Raw genomic sequence first — 22,905 nt, 5'->3', positions numbered from 1 at the left:
GCTGTTTTCCATTCCTAAAGCTGTAAATATGTTTTTATGAGGTCATAAATCACAACTGGCTGAGCAGAGTGAAGAGATCATGGTTGAGTGAATTAAATGTATGTGGCATTTCTGAAGCAAGCGAGAAAAAAGTGATTTACTTTAACCTTTGTGTTTTCTTAATGGCTAGGCAGTTTTAGTAGAGAAAGCAATGCCTACTGAACAGAAAGACATGCCTCCAATTATTCTATTTCTGTGTTGGCTTTGTGAAGTATCCAGTCTGCAGACTACTCTCTGCAGAAAATAATACATAAGAACAATTGTAAGAATTGCATCAAAAACTAAACATTTTTACTAATTACTTTTCTAGACTGTCTGCAAAATCTCTGTTTCTCCTGTTTAAGCGATAGCTTTGTAGAAAATTACATTAATGTTGCTTCAACAGGCAGTCAAACAAACCAAATCTGTTAGGAATTAAGCCCCGGGCTACAATGGGATGGTAATGGGAAAAAGAGTGGGAACAGCCGCGCTGGGGAACTAGAGAATAAACTGATCAGAATAAGATAAGACTGAAAATATACCCCACTATGAAAGCAAAAGATGTTCCTTACAACATAAATATTTTTGCCAGCAGCGAGTTGGATCCCAGACAGCAAGAGAGTGGGAAAAAAAAGAGTAGAAAGACCAGGAGGCAAAATGGGTGGAACATTATAAAAAGACTCTTGATAAACAAATGTATGGAGGGTTGAGAATGGAGAGAGGCTTCTCAAGGATGTCATATCTTAATTAAAAATGACAGCTTCAATTAAAAATGTAATCATTCTGACTGTTTTCTAATTAAAAGCGAAAGGACTGATTGTATTGACTCATTAACTTCAAAGAGTGGCGCACCCTAACTGGGTGAGGAGGGGTGTATCATTTGTTGAATGGCTCGGTGGATGAGAGGTGCTGAAGAGGATGAAAAGGAGCCGTGCTTTGAGAAAGGATAATCTGCCGGAGCTGCAGCTCATCATCAGTGGAAAATCGGTTAGATGATGATAATTTGAAGGCAAAGAGGAAATATTCAGAAATGGAGGTTGTTAGGTTTAATACAAGCAGCTCATATCAATGAGGGACAATAATTATTCATAAAAAGTAGCGCTTGTGTCATTGCAGTTGCTCTAAACTAAACCTGACACAAACTTTTTTTGATTCTTGACAAGTTACATCATCTGACACATGATATTTGAGTAACACATTTATATCTTTATAGGTCTAAATGCATCAGATTATAAATCTAGATGAGTTCAGCCTAGCTAATATAACAGGTTTACAACAAAGTCACAGAAAGACACTTTAATAAAACCCAGTTTATATTAAGTACAATTTATTATATCATAAGAACAGTGTGATGCAGACATTAAAATGTACAGACATTATTAACATACTTCTACAAAACAAAACGTTATTCTCCAAAACATAAAAAATGCATTTTACAAAGTAAAAAGTTATGACTTTATAACCAGCATATAGTATAATCTAGGCAATGTAAAAAAAAACAAAAGCTTTTTCATAAATATTGGCTAACAAGGACCTGCCATTGAGTTAGTGGAATACATTATGATGATTTCTTCACAGATAAACAAACAGAGAGCTAATCAGTATGTATAATAATAGTTTGGAAAGGTGTAAGTAGCTGTACATCTCTTAAAGGTCTACTCATCATCGTAATTGATTACCAAGCAGCACATGACATATTACAAGCCATCAACATTGATAACATTGAATTAAAAAGATATTTCAGTGCAGAAAAGAGCCGTTTGTGTGGCAATACAAATGTGAAACATTCACATAATTATGATTCTCTCTGCATTCCTTTTTTGTGATATCAGTGGACTGAATGTCAACAAAATAGCCTGATTTGCACCTTGTAGAAAAACACAGAACAAGTGAGACTTTGATTCTTATGAAAAAACGCAATCACACAAAGAAACGTTGCATATGCTGCATTTCTCTTTGTTTCTCTATTTTTGATTCTGCAAGCCACAGCACTCTGAACTGCCAACTCTTTATCAGAAATAAAAGGACCACATTGATTTTGCTTTGTTCCTTAACATTCCACCTGGAACAGCAAATATGGCACAAGCCTTTTCAAATAATTGTTTTTGTGTACTTTATGTTCCCCTTGGAATTTTCATAATGTTTACTTTTAGATTGTTGTTCACCTCAGTGTCTCCCAAGGTTGATCCCAGTGTTTGCTTGCAAGCTTTAACTTTTGTGATTTAGAATCAGCTTGCAAGAAGAAATCTCATCTTTTGTTCTTCAAACACCAGGCCTTTCTCTTGTGCCCTCCATTTGAGTCCTTTAGTTTGAACTCTGGCAGCTTCGCTGTTTGCTGCTTTTAATATGTAATTATGTTGCAAATGCAAAGTCGAAAACGAAAACTATTTTTCAAACCGGCAGATAAGTGAATGCTATTTCTGCCCTTAGTATCTGCATATTATATTCATAATGTAAACAAAACACCAACACATGGTTGCGCAGACATTCTTATCTTTTAAAGACATTCATGCAGGTTAGCCTCAAAAATCCTAAACTGCAACTTATCTGTAATGACTGTTATACCTAACTGTGACTTCAACTAAACTACTAGGCTCTATTAAATCTAATGAGATGGTATTTTAATGCCTCCTAAGCTTAGGACTGTGATTGCCAATTGTTATAATAACCACTACAAGCACTAAAACAATAGTATCAGAGATTCACACTCACCATTTGTAGTGCATTTAAGCACAAATAAAACTTTGACATACCGATAATTACTGTTTTCCCTGACCTTAATTTAATCAACAGAAGGATCATAGCTTGCAAAATGTTGTTAGGGAGGCCTAATTACAAAAACATGTAGTGTCAAACATTACCAGTGACCCATTCATCACCAAGATGATCAGACGGGTTGCATGCAGAGAGCAGGAAGCATGTGACTGCACTTAAAGCAATTGAAGATGGCTGAGGCACTTGTCTCTGTATTAGCTTGGCTGTCTAAATGCAGTGCATCCCCAAACAAATTGAAGGATCACTCACTGACCTGGCGTGACTTGCCACCAGCAGAGAAAGTACTTGTACGCAATTACATAAATTCATTCTGTAAACAGCTTTACCTTTCTTACTAGAATAAGTCCACAAAAGTGCAACTCAGACGTTGATGTCTGAATAACATGCATTTCAAGTCACTGTGAATGTATCTGAGATTTAAGAGAAATGTGGTAAAGTTCTGTTTGTTGTCCTGCCTATGACATTATATGTTTTAATGGACAAAAACCAGATGTAGTGTGACGGGTCTTTATTAGGCTTGTCTACTTGCATCTCAATCAGTCTGGAAAACACCAGATGTAAATGGAACGTGGGATTTATTTTATTCACAGCAGGACAGTAGAGCATTAAGCGTCAGCCAACACACAGCGTAGTCTGAAACCTTTGCAGAGGCTCTCATAAGGTGAAGCCAAACATCTAGTACCACTGGATACCAGGTTACTAACTTACAAATATGTGAAATAGATTAAGCAGTTTACACGTAATAGGCAAGCTGTCTTGTCTAAGTTCACACAGCAGGCAAATGTGACAAAGATCAGATTTTTTGCCCTTAAGTGAGTGACATCCAAGTTTTTCATGGCAATCTGAACAGCCCAATTCTAGTCTTCTCCACTCCAAAAACTAAGATTTTTGCGAGTCCCATATGTTGTACTAAATTGAATACTGATTTAATAGAATTCAAATCGTCTGCAGTCGGAACGGTCATGTCGCCTTCAATCAAACTTTCATGTCATTGACTTGATACATATGTTGTAATATTGGAATTGAGCATCAAGACCTGTTGTGTGAGCATATGTTCATTTATGCTATGTTTATGTTCCCCAAGTGTTTCACAAGTTTCACTGGTATGTTATGGTTTCTCACTTGCAAAGGCTGGATATCAGAATGCAAGATTTGGCAGCAGTGAGTTGTGAAAAGATCTCTGGGGAATAAACTCTTGCTTTCCAGTGCATTGCATTCTGTGCATAAAAGGAAACATAAGATTCAGATTATGCATCTCTCTACAACTTGTGCTAGAAGAATAATTACTGATAAGGAGCAAAAAACAAAGGACCTAATTATATCAAGTTACAAGTCTGTGGTGCTGGAGAAGGAATTAAATAACTTAGACAATAATATGTTCAAACAATCTTTGGGAAACAGAGGCAGGTAACTGAAATCCAGTGATAATTCAAGGAAAAGACAAGGTTAAAAGGGTGGAAGAGCTGGTGAGCCAATTGAAGCAAGATGAAGAGCCAAGCTAACAAAGGCAGAAGGGAAGACAGGATCATAAATACTCAGAGACACAGACGAGACACTGATGGAAACAGTGAAGACAATCATAGGACGAGACCAGCAAGTAAAATCAGATGCAGAGACACAAGTCAGTCTAAACTCCAAAATTTAATATCATATCATTTCAGTCCCTCAAGAGTGATTCGGTGTGATTCAGTTTAGTGACCTGACGCAGTCTAATCATCTTTTACAGTCAGTTTATATTGTAGTTTTATTCACCTTTCGAACCAATAATAAGACATTGGTTGATACTATGTAACTTGATTAAATTAAAACAAGATCAGGGGATTGAGATTATATTCGTAATACTGAATACTTCCCCTTGACTTGATTATCTACAAGTGTACCATTCAAGTGAAATAATGTATAGTATGGATCTTATACATGTATTCAAATTTATGCTAAGTTATAAAACTTAACTTTTATCCACACAAAATGGTTATAAACAATAAGCAATAAAGAGCCAGTAGGGGATGCTGCATTAGTTTTGCCCTGAAGAACTGCCAACTTAATGTGTTGGACGAGTTTGGACTTCCCTGTTATTCTGGGGACTTTGGCACATTGTCAGGTCCATTACGGCAAATTGGCTTCAGGGGACGGGTCAGTTGACAATCTCAGTGAATGGCAGACAGTGATTATTGACCTGTTGCAGCATGATGTCATTTTAAGTACTTAAGAGGGGCTAAACTTTGTCCCAGTCCAGAGTTGCCTGAGGAGAGAGTAATCAACTGGGTGTGGGGAAGCACACAACCCCACAGCTGAGCACCTCAATGGTGGATGTTTCTTTGTGGCTTGTTGTGAGAAGAGAGGCGATGCGTACATTGCATACACCGAAACAGATGTATGCTAATCTCAGGTTTTATCTTCTAAAATCAAACAGCACATCTAAAGGAAGATATCGATCCATCCAAATGAGAGAAAAGCTATTTTCTTTACTTATCTTAACCCAGAATTCTCATAAATTTGTGTTTGTGACCTTTCTTTTTATTGCAGCACCAATGGCACAATGTGCCTGAAAAATAAATAATACCCTACTTTAAATAAATAAATTGTAGCATCATTGTTTTTAAGATGGGATGACTTTTCAACACAGGCGGGTACACTATTACGCATCCACCTTTATGTTTATGAAGTGATATATGAAATTAAATTGATCTTTTGATCAATCAATTTCTTATGAAAATGGTGCAAAAAAGCCACTTTATTTTGGTGCATAGCAGGATCAATATGGAGGAACAGTATCCTTCCTGATACTTAAACAATATTAAAACTTGTTATCTGCTGTGTTATTTTCACTGGCTTTTATACTCTCCCTGTGGCATTTTTGTCTTCGGTGTTTTTACATGTCTCTGTCTGTTCTTATTTCTATCACCCTTTCAAGCTCAAGTATACATGTTTGCATATTTAAGATGGATTTTTTTTCAGTCACTGATGGGCAGCCAAAAGGCTAGCCCTGACGCGAGAAGATAGGGCTGTGGAGGATGATGAATGGGGCTGTTTGAGAATGCAACTCAGTTCACCCTCACTCGATGCTCTGTCTGTTTCCACGCAAGATGTAATGAAAGAGCAGGCAATAAAAAAAGTTAACAAAGATTCAGATTCTCAGTTTCTCAGACAATAATTGAATCCTCTGCCTAATTACTCTTTAGAGAATATCCAACAAAAATTGGATTGCCCTCTAAAAAAGAACCTGCTGTGCTTTTCATTGAGCCAGTTTTGTTTGGTTAACACATCACACACATGTGTGTGGACTGTGTCTAAAAGACTCTGCATAGAAAAACAGACACATCCAAAGCTGGGCTCAAACTAGAAGATACTGGCACGTTTAAGTACCACAGAACCAAGATGGACTCTGGGTTCATGATTAGAAATAATCTAGAGATGCACTGATTAGAATTTACTGGCTGCCAATTTCTGCTTGTCTTTGAGGTCTAATTTGGATTTTGGATCACTTCAAGTCTTAAACGTACAAAGTAATTTGTGTGATGTTAATATTAGAGGTTCCCTGTTAACCTGAAAATGGAGAGATCATGAGATTACTCCCACTTATGCATAAAGCATTAAATCTTTCTGTAAGTATCAACAGTGACCTCAGTCACAGTAATGTTGACATTACTTTAAACAAAAATGGTTCAACAACATTTTATAAAATAAGATGAAACATGAATCATTTTAAAGAAACCACTATAAATAGTTTTATAGAGCCAATACACTAAAAGGTCATTTGAACTAAATCGTAAAATCCAGTTGGCCAGCTGAAATGAGAAAGAGAGCAAAAAGCTTTTTTCAATCAAAATATCCAAAAACAAGTCCGGTGCTACTGTCAGTTAATTGAATAAACAAATAAATGAGCTCATTGTGGACACTGTCACATTCATAGTGCTCTCTTTGGTTCTTTTGCAACTTTTCATACATGTATACAAACAAAACCCTATTACTGCGACTCGAGAGCAGGGGCTCTCTAACCTTCTGTCCGATTGAGTTTGCAGGTCCGGCAGAAGAATATAATGAGGTTTTCACTCGGAGAAACTCAAGTTTAAAAAAGTGCAGGAGGGATGGCAGAGGGGGACGTCGGTGGGTGTGACACAGAGAAAGAAGGTGAACGAAAGAGAAAAGGCACTCACTGATAATGTATGAGCTGTCTGCTGTGCTCCATGGTGGGGGATGAGGGGTGGAGAGTGCAGCGGTGCATTTAAAAAGAAGATTATCATGTCAGAATATGGTGATACCTCACCAAACACTGATTTTTATTCGTTATAGGTCTTCCCTGCCTGCCTTGATGTTAACACCCAAAAAGAGAGAACGTCTATTGTAGCTTGTAGCTTCATATGAATTATGAGAACAAGAATTGTTTTGTATGTATTTTATAACTCTATAAACATCTTTCAGAGAGATCCACGGCGACTCTTAAAGAGCCTGCAATTGATATTTTCTCTATAGTTGTTACTATTACTCAAGAACTGTAATTAACATTTTATCATGCAGTTTATTATACTATTACACATCCTGGCAACTTCATATTTAGTGCATTGAGTTATGGTCTATTCCCTCCACAAACCGATAGTGATGGAGCCTCTCAGGGTTCTGTGTCTTGCTCAGAGACACTTCAGTAGTTAAGTGGTTGAGAAGATTGAACTTGCAATTAGGCATAAACCTGCCCTAACACCTAATCTCATCTGCACACTGTGGAAAGACAAAAAGATGGGAGCCTTCAGCAGAGACTCAGTGGAGAAACTAAACCTAGAGCTGTAGTTCCTCCTTAACTTTATAGACCGCTGTGGAGAGTCTCAGCTCATTATTCAGTTGTACGTGTTCAAACCTTTACTGTTTTGGCTCCCTCTCACTGCTCTAATAGCATCATTTTACACCTCAGCGGGCAGCTCTGTAACTTACAAAGAGGAAGAGTCTAAAATAACCCACCTTCTCAGCAGAAAAAATCAGGAAGAGATACAAATACACACCAACTTGGTAAGTATAGTTGTGCACTTTGAAGCTAAAGAGTCACTTATTTCCCTCAGAAATGGAAAAGACCAAAAATATCGAGGCTTTACTGTGATATTGATCTTATACAAAGAAACAAAGGTACGCTCATGAAGGTACAAACAGTTGCTATAGATCTCAGTTTGCATCTAGGTTGATTAAATGAGCAACCACATCTTACATAAAGTGAAATGCATAATAGTCTTGGTTAATGTATAGATCTAAGTTTCATTATGGTTATTTAATTTCTCTTTGGGGTCAATAAAGTTTTTTTGAATTTGAATTGAATTTGAAAATACCTTTAAACCTGCTGTGAGATTTATTTACTTCCTCATAGAGATGCTGAATGTTGTCACTCAGAATCAATAAGTGAAACTATGAATTAAATCTTTCATTAAATGCTGTTCAGAAAGCTTTGGGATTGACATTGATGGATTAGAAAACTGGGACTGAGAAAGAAACTCAATACAACGTTCCTGTTTCATCCAATGCTCCACCAAGGTACCATCTACACAAAACAAAAAGAAATAAGCAAACATTTTGTTGTTTTCTTCTGAGGTATAATGAATGCAACATGAGCGTTCATTAAACCTCACAAATTAGGTGCTGATAAAGATGAAAGAAACAGATAATCCTCCCCCTCTATGACGACTGCTACAAATCTGTCAATGTGATCATTCAAAACAGCCTAGGAAAATATATTGGAGTATGTACAAACACAAAGAAGCAAATTATTATGAAGTGGAACAATACTTTCAACTTTACTAATAAAAATCTGAAAAGTGTGGCGTGAATTTTTAAAGACAGGTTAGGAAGAATTGCACTGTCAGCCAAAAACTGTCCATTTTATTTTGTTCAGCTTTCTAATGCCCCTGTCAAAAACAAATAATTTTTCCAAATCTTTCATAATAACCGATTAGTGTCTGTTTTGATTAATACTTCTCACTCAAATCTTTCATTGTGTCTGTAAATATACTGGGTTTAAATAGGCTTGCATCAGATGCTCTGTCTTATTTTTTACTTATTTCTTATTTATTGTTCTATCAATCAATGACATTTTATTTGTATAGCACATTTCAGCAACAAGGCAGTTGAAAGTGCTTTACATCATAAAAACTAAAATCAACAATTGAAACATTAAATTTTTCCAAGTGCCATCATTACACATCAAAATGTTGGTTAGTTAGATAATAATTTAGATGTGAATTTGATTTACTATATTGCTGCCAGCTTGGTTAGAATTTTCCTGAATCCTGAATGCAGATTTACTCCCTTTAGTCTGATATGCCTAAATGAAACCCAGTGTAACAAACTACCTGCGGACGTTACCTGGTTGATAAATAAAGCCCACCTACGTGTCATAAAATCTCCTCGTAAATTCAGCTGTTCTAAAGGCATCTAAGGTTTGTAAGAGAACATTAGAGAACAAACAGGAACCACAGCAGGCACATCAAAAAAAGTTGTGAAGAAGGTTAAAGCAGGGATAGACATGTTATAAAATTATCCCAAAGCTTGGGGATAAGCTTTGGGATAATTTTATCATAAGCTTGGGATCAAATTTACCAATAAACAGGTGAAGTTGTTTATTTTTCACCTGAAACTGGGAAGAACGTACTAAAACGTACCTAAAACGGCTAAAACGTACCAGCTATCATGTGACCATTTATCTTGAGGAACAACTGAAATCCGGGGCTCAAGTAGGAGTATCTGTTGATAGAACAACTATAAATATGTCTCTTCAAATCTGGCCTTAATGGAAGACTTGAAACAAGAAAGCTATGGACCTTACCAAGCTCCGCCCACAACCGACCCACATGACCGCAAGTCTCACAAAGCCTCACAGCGCGTTGTTTCTATGTAAACATGACTCGATTAGTGCATCATTTCTACCGGATTTTCACAATATATCAGCTACTACAATGGCCAGAGGAACTAACAAGTTCATGTCATCATCTGGGAGGAGGTTACTGGTTTCTCAGTCACAAGCTGGTTGCAAACCTGAGGCCAGCAGGTGTCAGTCAGTTATGGTAGATCTGAAATTTGCGTGTGTTTGTGAGACGGCCACGCACGTGACCACGTAGAATGGGCATCAGCCAATGAAAAGCGGCCCCTCTGGTAAGGTCCATGCGAAATGAAAACCACAAGCTGCAGTTTGACGATCCAAAGTGGACACGCAGGGCCTGGCCTTGGCTTGACAATATAGGCAAATGCTAAAATCGCCAGGAGTTTGGGGGACGCCATAAAAACAGACAAGAAAAAACAATCCTTTTACTATTTTTTTAAGCTAACACGTAATAATACAGTTTAGTAATAATAATAATCAGAACTAATTTAGCTGCATAGCAAAAAATATTAAATACTATATCTACAAATAATAACACTCTGCTTAGGTCCCCCCTCCTTCTCTACTAGTTGGTTTGTTCCTGCAACGCACCTCTCCGCACGCGCTGTGGTGGGTGAGTTTTGTAACGGAAGTGACGTCAGAAAGCATCATGACGAAACGCCACAAACTGTCTGGTCTGGTGCCCAAAGAAGAAAAAAGGAAAGAAAAGAGAAAAGAAGGCGAAGAAAAACGTGACAGGAGTAGAGGTACTAATACTAATCTGAGGAAATTACCTGTTGCCTTAGTTTAGAAGAGTGTAGCGTAGCAGCAAGGCTAACTAGCCAAACACGGAGCTAATCAATATTAAGCCTAGACAGTGTTTCCAGATAGCTTTCATTCATTTCAAATTACACATTTTCATATTAACACACAGGCCTAAACAGAGTCACCTGGTTAAAGTGACGCATTTTGTTTGCATTAAGTTGTAACTCTGCCAAAATATTTAAAATGCAAATGTCATCTTCAAAAGATACAACTATCTTTCTAGGTCTTTCCAAGCTTTCCTTCTTGCAAAAAATTGGATCCAGAATCAGAAATCATTACATTTGTTTTTTAAAATGTAACTGACAAACTAAATATTGCCAAAAATACTGTAAATGTAAACTAAAACTCTATTAGAGAATAAGAAATAAAGAATAAAAACAAAATTATTTCTATATGGTTTACCCTAACACAACAAACATGGAAGAAGCTGAACATTGTGGGCTGCATGCAGCTCTTTATTTAACCATATAACCAGATCACTCTTATTTTCTAACATTTTCCTCACTGTCTGTTGATGTCCATAAAATTCAGCTGCGTCTCACTTCTCTGGAAGTCGGTTACTGAGGGGTTAACAGTTTAATAATGTAATTGTTTCTGGGTTAAGTGTGGTGTGAAAAGAGGTAATAATGGGTTTTTTTTTGGAGTTGACTAAGATTAAGTTTTGGCTTGCAGCCAGCCATTGCCCTGGGTTGACTGTTTAAAAAAAGCTAATTAAACCTACATGAAAGCCCTTCCTCAGGAGAAAGAAAGATTAAACATCCTAAAGAGTAGGACTAGAACAGCACAACTAAAATGAGCATAGACAATGTGATGCATGTAAAAAAAGGGAATCCTGTATAATTATTTTGAAAACAGTAATAACTGATTAGTGTCTGTTTTGATTAATTATCTGACATTATGATGCTAGAAATAAACCACTTTTTCTGCTAAATTTATAAAGATGTGCTTAGTTAACTCCTAATTTACAAACGAATAAGAATGTGAGATGCTTTTTTAGAGTGTTAACCAGACGCTCCATTAAGGCACACACACAGTCACCCCTGCGGCTGCAGCTTCCTCTTCGCCAGACTTGAATTACTAAAAACAGAACATGCGATGGTCTCGTTGCGGAGAGGGAACCAGCTGCACGCTCATCCAAACCTCTTCCCTGTTTCTTTTATGGAACAACCCAGTGCACCACTGTCCACCCCTGCCACATGATGACATTTGGTACAACCCACTGGAGCTTCTCTGTCTGGTTTGTCACTGACTCGGTAGTACCACAGCAGCCAGCCAAACAGCATCTTGATCACAAACACACGCACAGACACACACGCACTCACCCCAAGAGCGAAAACATAAGAAGAGTTTCGAGATAGAAGCAAAGAAATCCCTTGGCTTGTTCCTCTACTGTGCTTTTCATTGCTTTGCCTCCCTGATATGACCCTGTTCAGTCCAAGATGTGAGTATTCAGTCAGACCTCTTTATCTCTGTGCATGCATGTGTTAGTGAATGTTTGCATGGTGCGGTGTGCTTTTTGAGATTTTCTCTACATCTCCCTCAGCGCGGTAGTCCATTCAGCTTGTAGTTTTTGTTACCCCTGCATTTCTTCCTAAAATATTTTTCCTTTATGATTATTCTTTTTATTTTTATTATTCTCATTGCATGTTCAGAACACGCACAGACAGATTAATTTTGGAGAAATCTGCTGGTAAAATATAAAGCTCTGCTTAACTTATTTTGCACTGAGACAGTGTTGTTTTATGTTCCTTTACTTCCTCTACATCAGAGGTGAGAAGTAGTTGAAGTGTAACTATTTGTAACACTGCCAAGGTCAGAACCTGGTCTCAGACTGTGAAGGCTTGTGGGATCAAAACCTCTGTCAGCCTAATTTTGTCATGCTCCCACTCTTTAGTGAAGGAACAAACCTGCATTTTTGTCTGTTGTTGTACTGCTGTAAAGTGAATGTCATCCTTAAAATCAACCCTTAATAAGATTACTTTCCCCGGCATGCAGGAGCAGCAGCTCTACTCTGTACTTTGAAGCGGATGCAGACACCACAGTCTTCTCCCAAAAGCTGTTTTTTGGGGTTTTTTTTAGAGGGTTGAGGCAAGTTCAGTGCAGTCTAGCAGACTTAACAGTGAAACAGAGATTCATATTTGGCTGTTTCAGAGTTATTTTTTGAGATGAGCATTGGTGGCATAGCTCAACATTGGACACCTCTGGATATCCTGCACAATATGAATGTTTTTGCTTCCATTTCTCTGAATCTGACAGCTTTTTTCTTCACATAACACATAAGCCTTCATTATCTTTTCTCTATCTTTCTTTTGTCTCAGATGAATATCATATATTGACATTACTGCCTGTAGTTGCACTGCAAAGCCACGAGTATGAAAATTTAATTCTTTATAGCTGGCTCTTGACGCAAAGCCTGATCAGGTCCGTAGCATTGCAAGAAGGTATGGAGTAGATCAAGTCAGCAAGAAGCGTGAATGCTATGAAACAATGTTTAAATGTAGACAACCAGACTAAAAAAATAATAGATCGACTTTGCAGCAGTTGCAAACAATAAACAAACTATAAGTCTTGCTTGTATAATCTCAAAAAAGCACACCGTATTATTACAACAACAACAACAAAATAATTAACACAATATGTTGATGAACTGATCAAATTAACAAGGGGGGTGGGGGGGTAAAATACATGCAGAAAAGAAAATAAGGGTTCTGTTCTGCACAATCATATAAACATATCATCAGAAAACCCTTTGCACTGCTCTATTTGTAAATACATGTTGTTCAGATAAATAAAATGAGCAATACTTGGAATCAGATCTAATAAGTCTATTAAAAAATGCAGAAGAACATGAAAAAACACCAAAATGACAAAAAGTGATTCTAAGGTGGTTCTGATGGTGAGTCCTATGGACTCTGGGGTTCTCACCTGGTATCAGGCATATTTCTGCTGTCCAGAACCAACAATGTGAGACTAATTGGCAGCTCCAAGTCATCCTGAGGTGGTAGTGTGTGGGTTTGTCTTGTGTTTGTTGGCCCAGTAATAGACTGGTGACCTGTCCATAGGGGTGCACCGCTTCTTGTTCAGATTCTGCTGGGGGTGTCTTCATCCTCGCCTCAATCCTAAGCACGATTCAGCAGTTCTAGAGAACAGGCAGACAAAAAGTTAAAATGATCTCAATGGGCATTAACTAAACCCACTTGATGATTACTTTACCAAGTAAATTAATTGATTTAGATGTGGGTTTTTGAAGAGATGTTAATTAAACAGAAGTACTGCATTTTTAAAGATATTTTATTTTCAATTATCTGAGTAGCTGTCATATTCTCAAACATGTGAAATATCTGCTGAATTGACATCAAAGTTGAACTAAATTAAATTGATAAATAATTTAAAATGGGATTTTAGGCGCTGCATAAAAATGTCAAGAACAGGAATGGGTGAGAGAAGCTGCCCTAGCACTTTTTTTTTTATCTGATTGGAACATTATCCCTCCTCCAAAAAGTGTCCAGCTTCAGCTTCAGATTTCTACATACATTAATGGCTTGCTTTAATAATAATTTCTGAGAGTAGCAGAGAATTTAAGGTCCATCTCTCAGGGTAGCTGCTTGGTGACTGTCTTTTGGAGAAACTGCCGAAATTTTGAATAAGAAAATGTTTATTTTGTTGTTATTTTATGATTTTGTTTCCAGTAAGATTAGGTCAGCTTTGACTTTGTGCCTGCATGAGGGATCAGTCTGGCTCCAGGCCTGTTATAAAGCAAAGTGACAGGCTGTAAACTGTAGCAGAGGATTTATAATTCATTATGGCTGATTGAATGTGACCTCTGTGTGTCATTTAATCCAGTTTTATCAACTAAACTTAAAGATCAGATTATAGTTATGTCAGTTTTATGTCTGTTTTTAAAATAGACATAATGACCACTATTGCAGGTCATAAGAACTATTGCAGTTCTTATGACCTGCAATAGTGATCACTACTTCCTGAAGTTTTTACATTTTGACACTTTAAAGCCACATACTAGTATACTGACATTAGGATATTCAAAGTAGTAATTGTAATGAGGAAGGAATGATAGGATTCTCATCCAAACTTTGACTAGACCATTCCAGAACATAAATGTGTTTTTGATAAACAAAAACACATTTATGTTGAGCAATAAGCAGCTGAGGCTGAAATATTGCTCACCACCATCAGTGTGTGCATGAATGACTGATTTAAGTGTGAAGAGCTTTGGAGTCCTCTGACTTGATAAAACACTATGTAAGTACAGGCCATTTACCATTTGGACTTTTGAAGGCAAATGGTTGAACTCATCTTTATTTCAGGGTATCAGAGGTAAGAGGCTGAAAACGTATGCACGGTGCACTTTTTCTGATTTTTATTTGTCAAATAGTTTCAATATTTTTCCCTTCCACTAAATAATAATCCACTACTTTGGTTTGTGTATCATAAAAAATATGCTGAAGTCCATGGTTGTACTGAAGCACAAGGTGAAAAAGCTTAGAGTACGAACACTTTTGATCAGGACCATGTATAATTATCAATGTCATCAAAAGGAAGATTTTCTTTTGGAACATTAAATTCAACCATCAAATTCATTTGTAAGATTATAAGGTTTTGATGGAGTTCTAAGGTTGTGCCATTTTTATTATAGAAAGCAATTTTATTGATCTTCCAAGCATAAACTATGCGATCAATACATTTCATGATTTATATGTTTTCTGTTTCTTTGTATACTCTGTTACCCTCAGAATTAAAGGGCCCAAAAAATTAGCATTTTTTTCTCTTTTCCTCTCCACTTTGTCAATATGTACTTGGTATGTTTTCTATAAAAACAACCATCGATCTCCGCTATCATCCTTTTAGTTCTTCTCTAAATCAACACACACTAGAAATAGTGAGAATTTAGTGACGACTGTAACTTCATTAATAAAAACGAGGCAGCGCACATAGCATCCATTGACAGCATTATATCTTTTGTGCTGTCTCTGTATTTGAGTTGCAATAAAAGAGGCTAAGAGCATTTAGCTTATTTATCCATGTGTCACCAACATAAATCTGGGGAAAAACAACTTGTATGTGTGTCTGTCGGTCTGTGTGTGTCTTATATGTGAAGTCTGCTCTGTTGATGCTAATTATGGCGTGTAGGATTCTGTTTACGAATAGGCACGCTGATTACCACCTGAGGTTTTGCTCCCGTTGAGAGAGACAACTGTGCTCAGCAGCATCCTGGTATCTTGTCCTGTTTAATGGCTTCATCATGCAGTCAATCACACTGTCTTCGCGTTTCTTAGTAAATGCATCATAAAACATCAGAAAGTTTTGTTTTCCATGCTTGATTTGTGATTTTCCTGTGCAGGATGAAATACACAGAGTTAAAATATGCATGTTTATGTTTGTTTTGATTGCTCAGATATTTTGGATTTTTGTACAGTACTTGCGTATTTGGCCAAATTTCAAATATGTGTTATTTGAACTGTATTTTTAATTAACCAGTAGGATGTGTTTGAGTGCCTGGTCCTAGTTGAGACATAGTTTAGCTGTCTGCAGTGGGGGCAAGCTGCCCACCAGCAGAGAAACTGCCGGCTGCAGAAAAGCTCTCCAACAGGGCGCTGTTGGGCCACAAACTGTCGGAAAAATATCTCTGCTGTGGGAGGCAAAGGCGCGTACACATGTCTAATTTTCCTTCCACACATTCAGACCCGTACTTAATTAATTGTAGCTCCCAGCCATTTGACAGTCATACTGTGTGAGTGTATGTGCAGCTGGCCCAGTCACACTCCATTCAACACCCATCTGTCCGTGTCAAGCCGGACTCCTTCATTTTTTCCCCCTTTGCCTTTCTGCCTTTTTATGCCTCTCTTTGGGCAAATCAACACCCAAAACCACAGTGCAAACACTGAACTGTTGGCAGACACTGTAATCAAGGTGATTTATGATTAATTATCTGGTGAGAACATGTGTAAAGATATGTATGCAGACAGGATGGCGGAAACAAAGCCATAAGGTGGCTGATGTTTGAAGTCACCTTGCAAACTATAGACAAAAATGGAACAGCAGGAGAATTTGAGACTAAGTAAAACTATAATAGTATCAATTACACAACTTTAAACTAAAATTTACAACACTTTAATTATTGCTTCTTCTATTTTATAACATGTTGATTATGAATTTTAAGTTGATAACATTTTTTTAATTTAAAACTAATATAATTAGACATGATTAGAGGGAGCCACTTTAGTTGTAGTTCTCAAGTGCTTATTTTACAGAATATCATTTTGCTTTGTAGTTTTTTAAGCCTGTTAACAGTAACCTTTACTGAATTATGACACGACTGTATTTCTGTAGCCATAATCCACCCCAGAAAAAACTTCCACCTAGGAACTTTGGGACTAAAATGGGTCCTTACAAAAAATTAAAAATAAGAAATAAAAAAGGAAAGAAAGACAGAAACCAGTCAATGTCGAATTGAGACTACAGGTACAATGAAACAAGTCATTTCCTGCGCAGATAAAACCAACTTGGTGCAGAATGGATTCGTTCTAGTTAATCTGAGCATTCCTCCTGTTGTTTGTTTTGTCCACTTTGTTTATTAGCTTTGTTGCTCTTGACTCCATCAGCACAAAGTTAATTGGTTGCTCTTTCATGCAGACATGAGCATGAGTGGAGAGTTGAAGTCGAGTCGCTCCAGGGCAGCTAGTAAGAGGGCCAGCAACACCACTTATGGGTGAGTATGAACCACCTAGTCATACACACTCACACACACACACACCCCATACCCCCACACACACCCCTACAGACACTCTAATTCCCTCACACTCTCAAAGATAATGATGTGTTGTGTTATTTGCTGCAGCCCTTTATCTGCAACTCTGCTGCATCTCAGCTTTCCAATAAATGCAGCATTATTCATTATTAGCTTCATACCTGCTGTGTGTTTAAGCGGCTATTGATTTCTGCCAGAGGTGCGGTTTCCATCAGTCAGTGTTTTAATTTATTTGTTGATGTAGAGCACACGTGTGATTGGAGCTGATTGCTGTCTATTGCCGGCAGGTCAATGCAGTACTGTGGAGCTAGACAGGCTCTGTGCTTCGAAGGAGAGGGTAGGGCATAGGAGAGAGATGACTTTGCATTGGCTTGTTGAGTTTGTTTATACATTCTAACAAGAACAAAACATGAAGATACTGCTGGTTTCAGTGTCTGCAGCATCAGTCTCAAGCTGGAGTAGATTTTCATTTATTGACTCATGTTCTGCTACTGGCCTCATTTGTGTTTTTTGTCTGGTGTGTTTTCTGGAAGTCCATATGCTGTTTTTTATTTATCATATTCTTTGAGTTCTTAAAAGCCCCTAAATAAGCCACATTGACTGCTTTTTTTTTTTTTGTTTTTTTAAACCATTCTTCAGTCAACTCTCATCCACATGTAAACACTGCCTTCCAAATTTTTGAAAATGCTTCCCAATGCGAGATTATTAAAGACCCAGTTTGAAGTATGTACCTGTAGATTTTTGCTCAAGAAGCCTAAACAACAACTGAGTGTTTTCTTTTGTTCTGTTTTGTTTGTTTGTCTGGCTAGATATGCCCTGATCCTGAAGTCATTGAACTTTGACTGTGTGCTAAAAAGGTTAATTACTTCCAGAAAAAGGTAAAGGAAGTCAATGAAAGAACAAGCTACAGCTGTCTGGGGAGAAACAACAGTACTGTTTTTTTTCTTTAGCTGCTGCTGCACTGCTTCCTATCTTGGCATGTATGGTTTTTTTTGGAAATTTTGTGATAAATGTTACACATCGGCATAAACATGAGAAAATTAACACCTAAAGTCCATGTAGGATGGGCAGTTGCCATATCATGTATCAGTTATTGTGATCAATTTTTTATCATAAGAATTTAGATTTATTGTTGTCATGATAACTTCCAATTAATGTTTTTTTAAAAAAACAAAACTGTCCTCAGTGTTGGGATTGTTAGCTTTACCATTTTCTTTTGTAATTGAGAACATCAATAAATATCAATAAATTTGAAAAAATGATTAACTGCAGTGACTATGTGCAAGTGATACAAATCACACTTTGTTATGTCACTGGTGTTCTAAAGAAGCATGTCAATACTTTTGTTCAAGAGCAATAATTGTGTTTGTGGAGATGGGATTGCTGTGTGAGGCAGTCACAGTCATACCTAAAGTTGTCGCCACTTTTATCAGTATCAGTATTACAAAATATTGTGGTAAAACTTAAAATCCATATCGCCCGACCCTAATGTCCACTCATCCTTGCAAAATAGTTAAAGTACAGTTATATTAATCGCTTACAGTCTGTGAAGAGGAATTTTCAAGTCTTCTACAGTCTCTAGCAATGTTTCTACCTGGACTGACCCGTATTTATTTTCATCCATCTTCACATCAACTCTGATCAGCTTTTGTGTCCCTGCTGAAGAAAAGGATCCCCACGCAATGATGATGCCACCATCATGTTTTGCAGTGGGAATGGCTTGTTCAGGGAGATGTGTGAGGTTAGCTCTCTGCCACACAAGACATTATGAATGAAGGTGAAAAAGTCCAATGTTGCTCTCATCTGAAAAGAACAGCTGGCATACGGAGCAAACCTCAAGTAGCTCATAATTGAGTGAAATTAATTATGATTTAATTAATAGCTGCTTAGCTGCTTTTAATTTGCCACTTGGCTGCTTTTAAGGTAAACTGATGAGGCAAAAGCCTGATCAACATTCTGCTTCCAGCTGAATGTAGCAACATTGAAGCCAAAGCAGTGGCCTATTCAGAATGCTGTGACCTGTGTGTGGATGGTGACAAGATATGACAAATTTAGCCCAGGCCAGATTCTTTAGGTACTTGTTTTAAAATCGATAAAATAATAAAATTGCTATGGAATTGGAAGGGAAGCCAGTAAAAAGATGACACATATCTTAAATCCACAATAAATATTATATAAATGATCTATCTCTTTCTAGTCAAGCCAGTTACATTCTAGGTTATCCACCAGGTTTATCTCCCTGACATAACACACTGACACTGGACATATTACTTTGCTGTGTTAGGATTCACAATATATATAATATATTGTGTCCCCAGGTTGCCCCTCTCCGTGTGCAGAATATCTTTAATCCAGCTCTCTCTTTCTCCTCGTCTCTCTCTGACCTTAACCTCAAACATTATTCGCACTGTCCCCCATGTTGTTTTTTAGCAGCATGCATCATTGCATTAATGAGGTTAGTCATACAGAACCACACACATGCATGCTCACAAAGAAAAACACCTGAGGTCTCACCACTGATACAGCTTGATATCGCCCATGTGATGTTTTATGGGGATGATAAAAGGAGCCTGTCAAGTCCGATAACAAATGGAAAATAAACAGTCTAAAACCGCACCAGCAGGTCTGTGAGGCTTTTCACATTCACACCTTCACACTACGAGTGCGATGTTAACATTTAACGTAGTAAATGCTTACACACATCTCAGTATCATATTTACGCCATTGCTATCAATAGTCCTCTGTGAAAGTATCCGAAGGAAAACTTGAATGAAAAAGAAATTGTTTTCACCTCAGATTTGTGAACTGTTCGACTGGAATTTTGTGAAAATTTCGCTCTATGCCTCATTCCTTCAAAATGTTGTTTGTCAACTTTGTGAAGGAATCCTTGAGTCACTTCCTCTTAACATTGCTTTTTTTGCTTTCAGCACCACATTTTAACATTATTTGTGAACACCATGGAATGCAGCGCAGGATAGATTGCTCTTATTTAATGGTTTTTGGGGTTTGATTTAGAGCTATAAAGAAGCTTTTTTCTGCTTGTTTTTGAAACAGTCTGAAGAGACTTTCATATTTGCTCAGTTTCTACTGAATTGCATTGTACATTTTTTATTGAAATATGTGAAGCTGATGCAAATCATTGAGTCCTGCTCCTCTTTATCCCTTTATAGTCTTTGCAAAGGTTTATGGCTGTCTCATCTGTATTTGGCAAACACACACAAAAATTGCAAATCCAATATCCTGTCATATTGCCTCTAGTCACATGTGGATGGAAAACAGCATAAATATGACTTTATTGTACAAAAGAAGTCAGTCTCCACCACCAAACTCAAAATGCGATTTCAATTCCCAAAAAATAGATAAGTCAAATGTGTCTTATTCCAATTTAGTGTACATAATAAATTTTCCAGAGCCAGAAACTACAACACAGCCACAGTCACAAATGTAAATCATGTGGAGACAGCTACCAAAAATGTCTCTGTCCAGACTCCAACCCCCCCCCCTCGCCGTGAGGCTGGCAGCGTAGAACCCCGTCTGCTCCCGCCTCTCTCCATTCTCACAGAGTCGGCCAACAAACACTTCTGCCTGTGGCCCAGATAATTCAGGAAACAAAAAAAAAACTCAACCTCCTCTGTAAGACACTAAAGTCCCGTTATCTGCTCGCTGACTCCATGCAGGTTTACAACATTTCTGAACTGATTTAATTACTGGAGAGTTTGATTAGTCTTTTCATGATTACATTTTCAAACTCAGATGGCCAACCCAGTAAAGTCTTTTCATATTATGTATGAACAAATTATGTCACATTTGATGGTGGCAGCCTTCCATGAAGGAAAGGTACATGCCTTCTTTCCGTTGCCTTCATCTTTTTTACCCTCACATGTCTCCCCTCAGGCTGTTTCCTGTAGCGCGTCCATGACAACACATGGGTGTTATCATTTATTATTACTTTCCGACAGACACAGGTGTCCTTTAATTCAGTAAACCCCAGCTGTGTTGAGAGAGTGGCAAGCATTTCCCCACCCAGACACAGATGCTACTGCTTTGCGGCCTCTTTATGCTCCGGTGAACAACTATAAGAGCCCACTACTCTGTGTGGCCTTCATAAAGAGGCTCAGGTGCCACACAAAGGGTCTTAAAGGATGTTTACGCTAATCGCTAACCCATAAACTGGGACTCAGGGATTTGTTTTTCTTTTACTCTTTACTTCTTTACATAATGTAGAGGGTAAAAGAAAATCCTGGCCTGGGTTTATTTGGCCCTACAGGGCTGGGTTACAGATTTGACATGGCATTCAGGGTAAGACTTTCAACCCAAGAAATGCTTTAAAGCGATAAGTATCTGACATTAAAGCTAACAATCATCCGTCCATTTTCTTACACTCTTATCCCATTGGGGTAAGGAGGGGTGCTGGTGCCTATCTCCAGCTGTCAACGGGCGAGAGGCGGGGTGCACCCTGGACGGGTCGTCAGTCCATCGCAGGGCAACACAGAGACAGACAGGAAAACAACCATGCACCACACACATAAGGAGAATTTAGAGAAACCGATTAACCTAGCAGTCATGTTTTTGGACTGTGGGAGGAAGCCAGAGTTCCCGGAGAGAACCCACGCATGGACCAAGAGAACATTCAAACTCCATGCAGAAAGACCCCGGACCGGGAATCAAACCCAGGACCTTCTTGCTGCAAGGCAATAGTGCTACCAACTGTGCCACTGTGCAGCCCAAGCTATCAAAAATACCTTTATTACCAAGCAACTATTACTTGGTAGGAGTGTAACAATAGCAAGATGAGACGCGATACCGGGACGAGATGAGGTTTTGATGTTACTCATAAGACAACTCAAATTTCTTAAAGGCATTTATTTTGTATTAACTCAACAAACTTATATGCCTTTTCTGATTTATTTTGATCTTTTCAGACCTTCGGACAGTGCTTCAACTGGTCTGCAGTACAATAAGTGCATTTCCCAGTGGCTTTTGATAAAGTTTATTGTTATTGTTCAGTAGCTCAATGTAGCCCTAGACGTCCATGCACTGGTTGTTATAGCGACGTTTTCTTCCTCTTTCAGCGACTGAACAACTAACATTGTTTGTGTCTTGCTTGTTGCACTGTTGCCATTTATAGTTCCTACTGGAAACCCAAAATGCTGCCAGACAAATGATTTAAATGTAGTTGGGGCATCTTTTATTACAACTTAATGCAACAAACTTGTGCTCTAGTGAGAACTAAAGTATTAACACTACCCACTGATATTTAAACTTTTATATAGAAGCATTTTATAATGCTTTTACCAGTTCATATGTAATCCTGAGGAAGAGGTTCTTCAGAGTCTGAAAAGGCCATTGTGTAGGTATAGATGTTGCTCTTCCTTAAATTTTCCTTTCTTACCAAACAGGATCATCATTTTTAGCCCGGTATTTTTACCTTAAACGTATCTTCTCAGAATAAAGCAAGCATTTTGGTTGAAGAAATAACATAGGCGACTTCATTTTTGTTTGGTCATTGCTTTAATCAGTGTATGACAAAGTTTCCTCATCACTAATTGCATTATCTGCTTCATTTTACCTCTGTGCAAAGGGAAAGGAAGGAGTCACACAGGGATGACGCTGTGTGACTATCAAGCAAAGTGTATGTGCATTTCCACCTCTTAATTTGCCATAATCAGTCATTATCATTAATTAT

The 22,905-nt window shown here is 37.8% G+C and overlaps 1 protein-coding gene across 4 annotated transcripts in view; it reads left to right on the top strand.

Annotated features, from left to right (window-relative positions):
- Positions 1-10,279: 10,279 nt before the first annotated feature.
- LOC116719030 (heterogeneous nuclear ribonucleoprotein C-like) overlaps positions 10,280-22,905 on the top strand; it is a 42,063-nt gene continuing 29,437 nt past the window's right edge. The window contains exons 1-2 of one of the 4 annotated variants that reach the window (XM_032561382.1): positions 10,280-10,395; positions 17,105-17,180. In XM_032561382.1, coding sequence (XP_032417273.1) covers positions 10,299-10,395; positions 17,105-17,180 — 173 coding nt within the window. In that variant the 5' untranslated portion in view covers positions 10,280-10,298. Of the gene's footprint in view, positions 10,396-11,696; positions 11,895-17,104; positions 17,181-22,905 lie in introns of those variants that run through there. The other 3 variants (XM_032561383.1, XM_032561384.1, XM_032561386.1) reach the window with 3 other exon arrangements.

Source organism: Xiphophorus hellerii, chromosome 4 (genome assembly GCF_003331165.1).
Source record: "Xiphophorus hellerii strain 12219 chromosome 4, Xiphophorus_hellerii-4.1, whole genome shotgun sequence".
NCBI lineage: Eukaryota > Metazoa > Chordata > Actinopteri > Cyprinodontiformes > Poeciliidae > Xiphophorus > Xiphophorus hellerii.
This window is presented reverse-complemented; position numbering and strand designations above follow the sequence as displayed.